General features: G+C 45.0%; 1 protein-coding gene across 1 annotated transcript in view; it reads left to right on the plus strand.

The window, feature by feature from the left end:
• AXIN1 (axin 1) overlaps positions 1–14061 on the plus strand; it is a 165369-nt gene that overhangs the window by 92121 nt on the left and 59187 nt on the right. Inside the window, exon 4 of the mRNA XM_053694215.1 lies at positions 9855–10142. Coding sequence (XP_053550190.1) covers positions 9855–10142 — 288 coding nt within the window. The remainder of the gene's footprint in view (positions 1–9854; positions 10143–14061) is intronic.

Here is a 14061-nt window from a genome sequence, read left to right on the forward strand (position 1 = left end):
TAGCGCGTAGAGCGTTATGGCTTAAGTCCTGGTCGGCTGATGTGTCATCTAAATCTAAGCTTTTGTCCATCCCTTTCAATGGTAAAACCCTATTCGGACCTGCACTGAAAGAGATCATTTCAGACATTACTGGAGGGAAGGGTCATGCCCTCCCTCAAGATAAGTCAAATAAGACAAGGACCAAACAAAATAATTTTTGTTCCTTTCAACTTCAAGAGTTGTCCCACTTCCTCGTCCCCTGCTGCAAAGCAAGTGGGGAACTTTGCTCAATCCAAGCCAACCTGGAGACCTAACCAGGCTTGGAACAAGGGTAAACAGGCCAAAAAGCCTGCTGCTGCCACTAAGTCAGCATGAAGGGGTAGCCCCCGATCCGGGACCGGATATAGTAGGGGGCAGACTCTCTCTTTTTGCTCAGGCCTGGGCAAGAGACGTTCAGGATTCCTGGGCAGTAGAAATTGTAGCCCAGGGATACCTTCTAGATTTCAGAGATTCTCCTCCAAGGGGGAGGTTCCATCTTTCTCAATTGTCTGTAAACCCGACAAATAGAGAGGCGTTCTTACACTGTGTAGAAGACCTTTTTACCATGGGAGTGATCTGCCCAGTTCCAAAAGCAGAGAAGGGGCAGGGGTTCTACTCCAATCTGTCTGTGGTTCCCAAGAAAGAGGGAACTTTCAGACCAATTCTAGATCTCAAGATCCTAAACCAATTCTTAAGAGTCCCATCTTTCATTCGGACTATCTAACCATTGATCCAGGAGGGTCAATATATGACCACCGTGGACTTAAAGGATGCGTATCTACACATTCCTATCCACAAAGATCATCACCAGTTCCTCAGGTTCGCCTTTCTGGACAAGCATTATCAGTTTGTGGCTCTTCCCTTCGGGTTGGCCATGGCGCCACGAATCTTCACAAAGGTGCTAGGGTCCCTTCTGGCGGTTCTAAGGCCGCGGGGCATAGCAGTGGCGCCTTATATAGACGACATTCTAATTTAAGCGTCTAAGTCGACGGACTTAGTGTTCGCTTTTCTAAAATCTCACGGGTGGAATGTGAACGTAAAAAAGAGTTCTCTTTCCCCCATCACAAGAGTTTCACTTCTAGGAACTCTGATAGACTCGGTGGACATGAAAATATTTCTGACGGAGGTCATGAAATCAAAGATTTCTCCAACATAGGTGTGTCCGGTCCACGGCGTCATCCTTACTTGTGGGATATTCTCTTCCCCAACAGGAAATGGCAAAGAGCCCAGCAAAGCTGGTCACATGATCCCTCCTAGGCTCCGCCTTCCCCAGTCATTTTCTTTGCCGTTGCACAGGCAACATCTCCACGGAGATGGCTTAGAGTTTTTTGGTGTTTAAATGTAGTTTTATTCTTCAATCAAGAGTTTGTTATTTTAAAATAGTGCTGGTATGTACTATTTACTCTGAAACAGAAAAGAGATGAAGATTTCTGTTTGTATGAGGAAGATGATTTTAGCAACCGTTACTAAAATCGATGGCTGTTTCCACACAGGACTGTTGAGATGAAGTATCTTCAGTTGGGGGAAACAGTGGGTAGATTTTGCTGCTTGAGGTATGACACATTTCTAACAAGACTTGGTAATGCTGGAAGCTGTCATTTTCCCTATGGGATCCGGTAAGCCATTTTCTTAGTTTTAAATATAAGAATAAAGGGCTTCACAAGGGCGATTACTTTATAAACATATTTAATGGTTTATAACTTTGAAGAGTTATTTTAATCTTGGGAATTGTGTTAAAAAGACGGCAGGCACTGTATTGGACACCTTTTTCACTGGGGGCCTTTTCTAGTCATAGGCAGAGCCTCATTTTCGCGCCACTAGTGCGCAGTTGTTTTTGAGAAGCAAGGCATGCAGATGCATGTGTGAGGAGCTCAGATCCACTGAAAAAGCTTATTGAAGGCGTCATTTGGTATCGTATTCCCCTCTGGGCTTGGTTGGGTCTCAGCAAAGCAGATACCAGGGACTGTATAGGGGTTAAATGTAAAAACGGCTCCGGTTCCGTTATTTTAAGAGTTAAAGCTTTCAAATTTGGTGTGCAATACTTTTAAGGCTTTAAGACACTGTGGTGAAATTCTGGTGAATTTTGAACAATTCCTTCATACTTTTTCACATATTCAGTAATAAAGTGTGTTCAGTTTAAAATTTAAAGTGACAGTAACGGTTTTATTTTAAAACGTTTTTTGTGCTTTGTTATCAAGTTTATGCCTATTAACATGTCTGAACCATCAGATAGACGATGTTCTGTATGTTCGGAAGCCAAGGTTCCTCTCCATTTAAATATATGTGATGAATGTGACAAACAAAGTAGGGACAATGATGCCACTGATAATAATGTTGCCCAAAATGATTCCTTAAGTGAGGGGAGTAAGCATGGTACTGCATCATCTCCTTCTATGTCTACACCAGTCTTGCCCGCTCAGGAGGTCCCTAGTTCATCTAGTGCGCCAATCCTCCTTACTATGCAACAATTAACGGCTGTAATGGATAATTCTATTAAAAACATTTTAGCCAAAATGCCCACTTATCAGCGAAAGCGCGACTGCTCTGTTTTAGATACTGAAGAGCATGAGGACGCTGATGATAATGGTTCTGACATGCCCTTACACCAGTCTGAAGGGGCCAGGGAGGTTTTGTCTGAGGGAGAAATTTCAGATTCAGGAAAAATTTCTCAACAAGCTGAACCTGACGTTATTACATTCAAATTTAAATTGGAACATCTCCGCGCTCTGCTTAAGGAGGTGTTATCTACTCTGGATGATTGTGACAATTTGGTCATTCCAGAGAAATTATGTAAGATGGACAAGTTCCTAGAGGTCCCGGTGCCCCCCGAAGCTTTTCCTATACCCAAGCGGGTGGCGGACATTGTAAATAAAGAATGGGAAAGGCCCGGCATACCTTTTGTCCCTCCCCCTATATTTAAAAAATTATTTCCTATGGTCGACCCCAGGAAGGACTTATGGCAGACAGTCCCCAAGGTCGAGGGGGCGGTTTCTACTCTAAACAAACGCACCACTATCCCTATAGAAGATAGTTGTGCTTTCAAAGATCCTATGGATAAAAAATTAGAGGGTTTGCTTAAAAAGATGTTTGTTCAGCAAGGTTACCTTCTACAACCAATTTCATGCATTGTTCCTGTCACTACAGCAGCGTGTTTCTGGTTCGAAGAACTAGAAAAGTCGCTCAATAAAGCATCTTCTTATGAGGAGGTTATGGACAGAGTTCAAGCACTTAAATTGGCTAACTCTTTTACCTTAGACGCCACTTTGCAATTAGCTAGATTAGCGGCGAAAAATTCAGGTTTTGCTATTGTGGCGCGCAGAGCGCTTTGGCTAAAGTCTTGGTCAGCGGATGTGTCCTCCAAGAACAAATTGCTTAACATCCCTTTCAAGGGGAAAACGCTGTTTGGCCCTGACTTGAAATTGATTATTTCAGACATCACTGGGGGAAAGGGCCACGCCCTTCCTCAGGATAGGTCTTTTAAGGCTAAAAATAAAACGAATTTTCGTCCCTTTCGCAGAAACGGACCAGCCTCAAATTCTACATCCTCTAAGCAAGAGGGTAATTCTTCTCAAACCAAGCCAGCCTGGAGACCGATGCAAGGCTGGAACAAAGGTAAGCAGGTCAAGAAACCTGCTACCGCTACTAAGACAGCATGAGATGTTGGCCCCCGATCCGGGACCGGATCTGGTGGGGGGCAGACTCTCTCTCTTCGCTCAGGCTTGGGCAAGAGATGTTCAGGATCCTTGGGCGCTAGAAATAGTTTCTCAAGGTTATCTCCTGGAATTCAAGGAACTACCCCCAAGGGGAAGGTTCCACAGGTCTCAATTGTCTTCAGACCAAATAAAAAGACAGGCATTCTTACATTGTGTAGACGACCTGTTAAAAATGGGAGTGATTCATCCTGTTCCATTAAGAGAACAAGGGATGGGGTTTTACTCCAGTCTGTTCATAGTTCCCAAAAAAGAGGGAACATTCAGGCCAATTTTGGATCTCAAGATCCTAAACAAATTTCTCAGGGTTCCATCGTTCAAAATGGAAACCATTCGGACAATTCTTCCTACCATCCAGGAAGGTCAATTCATGACCACGGTGGATTTAAAGGATGCGTATCTACATATTCCTATCCACAAGGAACATCATCGGTTCCTACGGTTCGCCTTTCTGGACAAGCATTACCAGTTTGTGGCACTTCCATTCGGATTAGCCACTGCTCCAAGAATTTTCACAAAGGTACTAGGGTCCCTTCTAGCGGTGCTAAGGCCAAGGGGCATTGCAGTAGTACCTTACTTGGACGACATTCTGATTCAAGCGTCGTCTCTGCCACAAGCAAAGGCTCATACGGACATTGTCCTAGCCTTTCTCAGATCTCACGGGTGGAAAGTGAACGTAGAAAAAAGTTCTCTATTCCCGTCAACAAGAGTTCCCTTCTTGGGAACAATAATAGACTCCTTAGAAATGAGGATTTTTCTGACAGAGGCCAGAAAATCAAAACTTCTAAGCTCTTGTCAAGTACTTCATTCTGTTCTTCTTCCTTCCATAGCGCAGTGCATGGAAGTAATAGGTTTGATGGTTGCGGCAATGGACATAGTTCCTTTTGCGCGAATTCATCTAAGACCATTACAACTGTGCATGCTCAGACAGTGGAATGGGGATTATACAGACTTGTCCCCGACGATCCAAGTAGATCAGAGGACCAGAGATTCACTCCGTTGGTGGCTGACCCTGGACAACCTGTCACAAGGGATGAGCTTCCGCAGACCAGAGTGGGTCATTGTCACGACCGACGCCAGTCTGGTGGGCTGGGGCGCGGTCTGGGAACCCCTGAAAGCTCAGGGTCTATGGTCTCGGGAAGAATCTCTTCTCCCGATAAACATTCTGGAACTGAGAGCGATATTCAATGCTCTCAAGGCTTGGCCTCAACTAGCAAAGGCCAAATTCATAAGGTTTCAATCAGACAACATGACGACTGTTGCATATATCAACCATCAGGGGGGAACAAGGAGTTCCCTGGCGATGGAAGAAGTGACCAAAGTAATTCAATGGGCGGAGATTCACTCCTGCCACTTGTCTGCAATCCACATCCCAGGAGTGGAAAATTGGGAAGCGGATTTTCTGAGTCGTCAGACATTTCATCCGGGGGAGTGGGAACTCCATCCGGAAATCTTTGCCCAAATAACTCAATTATGGGGCATTCCAGACATGGATCTGATGGCGTCTCGTCAGAACTTCAAGGTTCCTTGCTACGGGTCCAGATCCAGGGATCCCAAGGCGACTCTAGTAGATGCACTAGTAGCGCCCTGGACCTTCAACCTAGCTTATGTATTCCCACCGTTTCCTCTCATTCCCAGGCTGGTAGCCAGGATCAATCAGGAGAGGGCTTCGGTGATCTTGATAGCTCCTGCGTGGCCACGCAGAACTTGGTATGCAGACCTGGTGAATATGTCATCGGCTCCACCATGGAAGCTACCTTTGAGACGGGACCTTCTTGTTCAAGGTCCGTTCGAACATCCGAATCTGGCCTCACTCCAACTGACTGCTTGGAGATTGAACGCTTGATTTTATCAAAGCGTGGGTTCTCAGATTCTGTCATTGATACTCTTATTCAGGCTAGAAAGCCTGTAACTAGAAAAATTTACCATAAAGTATGGAAAAAATATATCTGTTGGTGCGAATCTAAAGGATTCCCATGGAACAAGATAAAAATTCCTAAGATTCTATCCTTTCTACAAGAGGGTTTGGAGAAAGGATTATCTGCAAGTTCTTTGAAGGGACAGATTTCTGCTTTATCTGTTTTACTTCACAAAAAGCTGGCGGCTGTGCCAGATGTTCAAGCTTTTGTTCAGGCTCTGGTTAGAATCAAGCCTGTTTACAAACCTTTGACTCCTCCTTGGAGTCTCAATTTAGTTCTTTCAGTTCTTCAAGGGGTTCCGTTTGAACCCTTACATTCCGTAGATATTAAGTTATTATCTTGGAAAGTTTTGTTCTTGGTTGCAATTTCTTCTGCTAGAAGAGTTTCAGAGTTATCTGCTCTGCAGCGTTCTCCTTCTTATCTGATGTTCCATGCAGATAAGGTGGTTTTGCGTACTAAACCTGGTTTTCTTCCGAAAGTTGTTTCTAACAAAAATATTAACCAGGAGATAGTTGTGCCTTCTTTGTGTCCGAATCCAGTTTCAAAGAAGGAACGTTTGTTGCACAATTTGGATGTAGTTCGTGCTCTAAAATTCTATTTAGAGGCTACAAAGGATTTCAGACAAACATCTTCCTTGTTTGTTGTTTATTCTGGTAAAAGGAGAGGTCAAAAAGCAACTTCTACCTCTCTCTCTTTTTGGCTTAAAAGCATCATCCGATTGGCTTATGAGACTGCCGGATGGCAGCCTCCTGAAAGGATCACAGCTCACTCCACTAGGGCTGTGGCTTCCACATGGGCCTTCAAGAACGAGGCTTCTGTTGATCAGATATGTAAGGCAGCGACTTGGTCTTCACTGCACACTTTTACCAAATTTTACAAATTTGATACTTTTGCTTCTTCGGAGGCTGTTTTTGGGAGAAAGGTTTTGCAAGCCGTGGTGCCTTCCATCTAGGTGACCTGATTTGCTCCCTCCCATCATCCGTGTCCTAAAGCTTTGGTATTGGTTCCCACAAGTAAGGATGACGCCGTGGACCGGACACACCTATGTTGGAGAAAACAGAATTTATGCTTACCTGATAAATTTCTTTCTCCAACGGTGTGTCCGGTCCACGGCCCGCCCTGGTTTTTTAATCAGGTCTGATGTATTATTTTCTCTAACTACAGTCACCACGGTATCATATGATTTCTCCTCTGCATATTCCTCCTTTACGTCGGTCGAATGACTGGGGAAGGCGGAGCCTAGGAGGGATCATGTGACCAGCTTTGCTGGGCTCTTTGCCATTTCCTGTTGGGGAAGAGAATATCCCACAAGTAAGGATGACGCCGTGGACCGGACACACCGTTGGAGAAAGTAATTTATCAGGTAAGCATAAATTCTGTTTTTGTCCACCTGCCGAGCTCTTCATTCCATTCCTCGGCCGTCAGTGGCTCAGTGTATGGAGGTAATCGGCCTAATGGTAGCGGCAATGGACATAGTTCCGTTTGCTCGCTTGCATCTCAGACCACTGCAACTATGCATGCTCAATCAGTGGAATGGGGATTATGCAGATTTATCTCCTCAGATAAATCTGGATCAAGAGACCAGAGACTCTCTTCTTTGGTGGTTGTCACAGGATCATCTGTCCCAGTGAATGTGTTTCCGCAGGCCAGATTGGGTTATAGTGACGGCAGACGCCAGCCTTCTGGGCTGGGGTGCAGTCCTGAATTCCCTGAAAGCACAGGGTTTGTGAACTTGGGCGGAGGCTCTCCTACTGATAAATATTCTGGAATTAAGAGCGATAGTCAATGCTCTCCAGGCATGGCCTCAGCTGGCTTTGGCCAGATTCATCAGGTTTCAGGCGGACAACATCACGACTGTGTCCTATATCAATCATCAGGGCGGAACAAAGAGTTTCCTTAGCGATGATAGAAGTCTCAAGGATAATCCGATGGCCAGAGGCTCACTCTTGCCATCTGTCAGCGAACTATATCCCAGGAGTAGAGAACTGGGAGGCAGATTTTCTAAGTCGTCAGACTTTTCAGCTGGGGGAGTGGGAACTCCATCCGGAGGTGTTTGCTCAACTGGTTCAGCTATGGGGCACACCAGAATTGGATCTGATGGCGTCTCGTAAGAACGCCAAACTTCCTCGTTACGGATCCAGGTCAAGGGATCCTCAGGCAGTACTGATTGATGCTCTAGCAGTACCCTGGTCATTCAACCTGGCTTATGTGTTTCCACCATTTCCTCTCCTTCCTCGTTTGATTGCCAGAATCAAACAGGAGAGAGCTTCAGTGATCTTGATAGCTCCTGCGTGGCTACGGAGGACTTGGTATGCAGACCTGGTGGACATGTCATCTCTGCCACCATGGACTCTGCCACTGAAACGGGACCTTCTCATTCAAGGTCCATTCAAGCATCCAAATCTACTTTCTCTGCAACTGACTGCTTGGAGATTGAAAGCTTGATTCTATCGGTCAGATACCTTGATTCAGGCTCGAAAGCCTGTTACCAGGAAAATCTATCATAAGATATGGTGTAAATATCTTTTTTGGTGCGAATCCAAAGGCTACTCCTGGAGTAAAATCAGGATTCCTAGGATTTTGTCTTTTCTCCAAGAGGGATTGGAGAAAGGATTGTCACCTAGTTCCCTAAAAGGACAGATACCTGTTCTGTCTATTCTGTTGCACAAGCGTCTGGTAGATGTTCCAGACGTTCTGGCTTTTTGTCAGGCTTTAGCTAGAATTAAGCCTGTGTTTAAACCTGTTGCTCCGCCATGGAGTCTAAATTTAGCTCTGAAAGTTCTTCAGGGGGTTCTGTTTGAACCCATGCATTCCATAGATATTAAGCTTTTATCTTGGAAAGTTTTGTTCCTAGTTGCTATCTCTTCAGCTCGAAGAGTTTCTGAACTATCTGCATTACAATGTGATTCGCCTTATCTTGTTTTCTATGCTGATAAGGTGGTTTTGCGTACCAAGCCTGGGTTCCTACCTAAGGTTGTTACTAACAGGAATATCAATCAGGAAATTGTTGTTCCTTCTCTATGTCCTAATCCTTCTTCTAAGAAGGAACGTCTGTTGCACAACTTGGACGTGGTTCGTGCTTTTAAATTTTATTTGCAGGCAACCAAAGATTTTCGTCAAACATCTACTTTGTTGTCTATTCTGGAAAGCGTAGGGGTCAAACGGCTACGGCGACTTCTCTTTGCTTTTGGCTGAAAAGCATCATCCGTTTGGCTTATGAGACTGCTGGACATCAGCCTCCTGAAAGGATTACAGCTCATTCTACTAGAGCGGTAGCTTCCACATTGGCTTTTAAAAATGATGCTTCTGTTGAACATATTTGTAAGGCTGCGACTTGGTCTTCGCTCCATACCTTTTCAAAATTTTACAAATTTGATACTTTTGCTTCTTCGGAGGCTATTTTTGGGAGAAATGTTTTGCAAGCAGTGGTGCCTTCCGTTTAGGTTCCTGTCTTGTCCCTCCCTTCATCCGTGTCCTAAAGCTTTGTTATTGGTATCCCACAAGTAAGGATGAATCCGTGGACTCGGTACATCATGCAAAAGAAAACAAAATTTATGCTTACCTGATAAATTTCTTTCTTTTGCGATGTACGGAGTCCACGGCCCGCCCTGTCTATTCAAGACAGATGGTATTTTTTATTAAAAACTTCAGTCACCTCTGCACCTTAAAGTTTCTCCTTTTTCTTCCTTGGCCTTCGGTCGAATGACTGGGGGGTGGAGTTAAGGGGGGAGCTATATAGACAGCTCTGCTGTGGTGCTCTCTTTGCCACTTCCTGTTTGGAAGGATAATATCCCACAAGTAAGGATGAATCCGTGGACTCGGTACATCGCAAAAGAAAGAAATTTATCAAGTAAGCATAAATTTTGCTTTTAACCCCTTAACGACCAGCAACATACATCGCTGGCCTTCCTATGGGGGGTTTTGCTTTTTTCATAGCGCGGTCTCGTGGCGAGACCTTGCTATTTTAGAAAGTCAGCAGGAGGGGCGGTGTAAAAGTGCGGTCTTGCCACTTCTGTCAAAACCAGCACTATTATAAACAAACAATACCTTAACGACAAGAGACATACATGGTACGTTGCGGTCATTGAGGGGTTAATGCCTACATTACAAGATTTGCACACATCACCGCATTGCAGTGAACTTTCTTATAAAATATATAAAAATCTTACATTTGATTTCTGAGTTTTCAATCCTGAACGTATGTTTTATATTTGATGCATTTTTTTTTATGGTATACATTTTCTTACAGTTCTTCAACTAGCAAGAAGCAAACTGCACATGATGTGTCCAGGCCACTTTCTATTGAGAGGCCAGGTGCAGTCCATCCTTGGGTCACTGCTCAACTGCGCAATGTTGTACAACCCTCGCATCCTTTTATCCAAGACCCCACAATGCCTCCTAATCCAGCCCCTAATCCACTGACACAGCTGGAAGAAGCTCGTCGACGCCTTGAAGAGGAGGAGAAAAGAGCTGGAAAAGTACCCCAGAAGCAAAGGTATAGTAAAAAAAATGGTGCTTTCTCTTCTGTTGTTTTTGCGTAAGTAAATTACCTATATTTAACTTTATACACATGGTTTAGGTTTACAATTCATTCTGACTTCTGAGAGGAGTAACCCATTTTCAAGTGTAGGATGGTTTTGCACAGAAATTATATTAGCATAAGCAAGCTTTCTTTCTAATGACACGGTGAGTCCACGGATCATCATTAATTACTGTTGGGAATATCACTCCTTGCCAGCAGGAGGAGGCAAAGAGCAACACAGCAAAGCTGTTAAGTATCACTTCCCTAACCACAATCCCCAGTCATTCTCTTTGCCTGCGGTGCAAGCAGGAGGTGAAGTTTTGGTTTCTGATTCTACAATCAAAATTTTATTATTTTAATGCAGAGTAGGTTTGCTCTGATCTTTCCTAGGGTCTAGCCTTAGCCCATGTCAGTCTCTTCAGTAAGCCTGAGTAAGCTTACTCAGTCTTTCTTTTTTCCACAGGTCCATGTGAGGGGTGGCACCCTCTCAAACCAAGTGAGCTGTCGTCCTGCCGGACAGATAAGCAGTCAGGTAAGTGCCAAGTATATTTTTTCTTTATTTAAGGGAAACCTTGGCACTTAAGCAGTTAATTCTGCTGGGGGGCGTGTATCATTGACCCTATAGGGTTAATTACATGGCAGACAGCAGGCACTGTGGACGATGGGGAGTGTTTTTACTTTTGGCTCAGTTCGTCTTTAGCTGTGGTCGTTATCCATTTCAGGACTTTAGGAGAGTGTGCCGTTTTTAGTTTAAATGTAGTGACGGTCATACTTTTTTCTGTGTTTTGCAGTCTTAATGGCCGCTGGGACCGTCCCTGATTACGAAGAGGTGGTTTCCTTTGAAGTCGTCAGTCAGTTTGGCGCGCTTCTGCCTGAGAAGGAAGATCTTACTTCCTGTGTACGGGGCGGATACGCAGTTGCGGCAGCTCTGCTCTAGTGTGATTTCAGCCGTTTATCTGCGGTGTACAGCGTGACAAACGGATTGTTTACTTTGGAGCAGGAAGCTGAGGTGTAGTGGGTGCCCGGGGGGTTATAGATTATATTGCTTTCTTAGTATTTTCATTTTTGACTATAATTTAAAGGGGCAGTAACGTTTTTTTTCCTATAAAGTAAAATAAAGGCTGTCCTCTGTTTTGTTATACTTTTTGGGCCTAAAGATGGATCATGAGGCCGTGCAGAGTGTTACATTTGGTTTGTGTTTTGATGCCCAGGTGGAACCTCCAGTTCCTTTCTGTTCTGCATGTATTGAAAGAACTCTGTTTCAGAGATAGACTTTTTCTTCTTAAATGGAAAGAGTCCACAGCTGCATTCATTTCTTTTGGGAAATAAGAACCTGGCCACCAGGAGGAGGCAAAGACAACCCAGCCAAAGGCCTAAATACTCCTCCCACTCCCCTCATCCCCCAGTCATTCTTTTCCTTTCGTCCCAGGAGGTTGGCATGGGACAGGAGTTTTAAGTAGCCCTGTCAGTCTCTCAGTGAGGGCTTGGATGAAAGTTAGAGTACGGAGATGCAGGGAGAGTCTTTCTGCGAAACCATTCCGACTCAGATTAACAACACCTCAAGCAATCTGCGTTGTCGAACTTCGCTCTTCTGCCTGCTTTCTTCTCTCAAGTCCATGGCGGAGGCGATGCTATTATTAGTCACACTTGAAAGGCTGTGTTCCTGTTCCACGGCGTTGATTCCGGTAAGATCGTTTCATTTTACTTTATCATCAATGTACTGTAATGTGAATGTTTTCCCGAGAGGTTACACACCTTTGCGGGTCTAACTATATGACACAAGGGTCTCAGTGAGTCTCTGTTAGTATCTTGGAATCGAGGGTTAATATCTCCTGAGGGGGGTTATTGAACAGGGGGGTTTATAATCATGTTTGTTATGTGATTCAACCTGCTTATGTGTGATGTTTATGGGCTCGTGGTTGGAACTTTGAGGCCTTTGGAAGTGATGCAGCCTTTTGGTTGGGCGCGCTTTTTTGGACTGTACCGTTCACCTTGTGTTCGGGCGTGGTTACGCTCCGTTCCCCATTTCCGCATTCCTGACCATGTGGAGGAGGAGATATTCTAGTCCGCAGGGGTCTGGTCATAGGAGGTGGTGAGTGCCCCAGCCATTGTGGGTGTCAAGTGCCATTTTTGTTTTAATACTTTAGTCCATATTGATATTTTCCTCTATCCAGTTATGGAGGATTCTGATGATGAGACTGTGCTCATTTTAGATTGTTACGGAGGATTCTGATACCGAGACTATTTTTTAATTTCAGATTCCGTGTCCGGTGATGACTCCGGATTGGCCTCATTGACACATGTCGACCAGTTTTGTTCCGTATGCCATATCAGAGCATCTGATTCCACGGGCTTGGGGAATCAGGGGACTGCTGAGCCATCCGTCTCTGGGGGCCCCGTCCTCCAGGAGGTGAGTTCCCTACCAATTCATACTTATACACATGCGGGTAACCCAGTTTTTGGTTCCTCCATGCGGGGTGAAATCCCCCTGGAGGTTGTAGCACATTTTCGCTTCCAGATAATGTTAGCGATGGTCCTTCCAGACGTTCATTTGAGATTGTGCTCGTGCCCTATTGTCCCGGGTCTTCCGCCTTGGGGTGGGCCTCTACAGTTTCCCGTGGGTGTAGCTGTTCCAGAGTGTTGTGCTTTTCGTTAGAGGATTGCGCGCCTTAGCGTGTTGCTTAGGCATCTTTTTAGGTTATTGAATGTCCCTATCGTTAACAGATATGTGGACTTTCAGTCTGATAATGTGAATGGTGCACCTCATTACACATGTGGGGTTATCTCCTTTTTTTCATTTGTTTGAGATCTTTCCCAGTTTTTTGTAAGATAGGGCTCCGTTTGGCTAGTCCTGCGGGCAGGCCTGTGTCTTTTGGGCGTTAACCTTCGGGTTGCCTTATATTTTATTTTGTATTCTGTTTGCTTCCTTCGGGAACCATCTGGGATCGATACTCTTTGTTACTTCTTCGGAAGTTGTTTAGACATGTTAGTCCTATGTTAATAATGTCTGTTTTCCTTTTTTCCCCTATGTGGGAGAATTTATGCAGCTTGCCGGTTAGGACCCTGAGTACAGGCTAGTCCTGCCGGGTTTGTTTGGTTTTGTGGCTGTTCAGACACGTGGTGCTGTTCTGCTGGACTGGTTCGGTAGTAGCGCTAAGTCCTCAAGTTATCGTTGTTTTTTATGTTTAATCATTCAAGAGGACCTGTGGGTTCACGAGGCGGGAAAGGATTGTTGCAGTCCTTATAGCCTTCAGTCATGGATGACCGGGCAGGGGAGTGTTCCACTGCGTCACTATATCTCACATCTGATTTCATCAGAACCTAGAATTCCTCCTCCACGTGGTGGGGGGGGGGGCTGGCGGGCGTAGTGCCTCGTTTCTCTGCTCTGCAGGTGAGTGGGTTGGCTGTGCCTCTGTTGGTTGAACTTCTTGTGTGGGGGTCTTTCAGGGACATTTGCAGGGCATTTTTTTTCCCCGTTTAGCTGGTAGCTTCGGGCCTTGAGGACGGTTATTGCCCTTTTTCTTTAAGGGATATTTGCTTCTCGGGAGACGGAGTTCTTACTGGGGCTTCTCCTGGTCGGGAAGTGGAAGGTGGACTTGGTTCCACCTGGAATCTTGCTGGTTTCATGTCAGACTGTGGACCTTGTTTTGATAGATCCTTGGGTCTATGACCTTGTCTGTTTTTCAGAGTTGGGTTGTACTTATACTCTGGGGGGATGGTTTTGCCATCTTTACGCTCGTTCCTGTACCAGTTTCGGGATCTTTGCTCCCTTGTATTGGTGGCCCAGCTGGGTCTGCAGGTCAGTATGCCTGAGCAGTCTATGGGTCACAGTATCCTTTGGGATGTGTGAGCTTGTTGTGTCTTTTCTGATAGCTCAGTCTGTTAGGAGATG

This window comes from Bombina bombina, chromosome 11, assembly GCF_027579735.1.
Source record: "Bombina bombina isolate aBomBom1 chromosome 11, aBomBom1.pri, whole genome shotgun sequence".
In the NCBI taxonomy this organism is placed as follows: domain Eukaryota; kingdom Metazoa; phylum Chordata; class Amphibia; order Anura; family Bombinatoridae; genus Bombina; species Bombina bombina.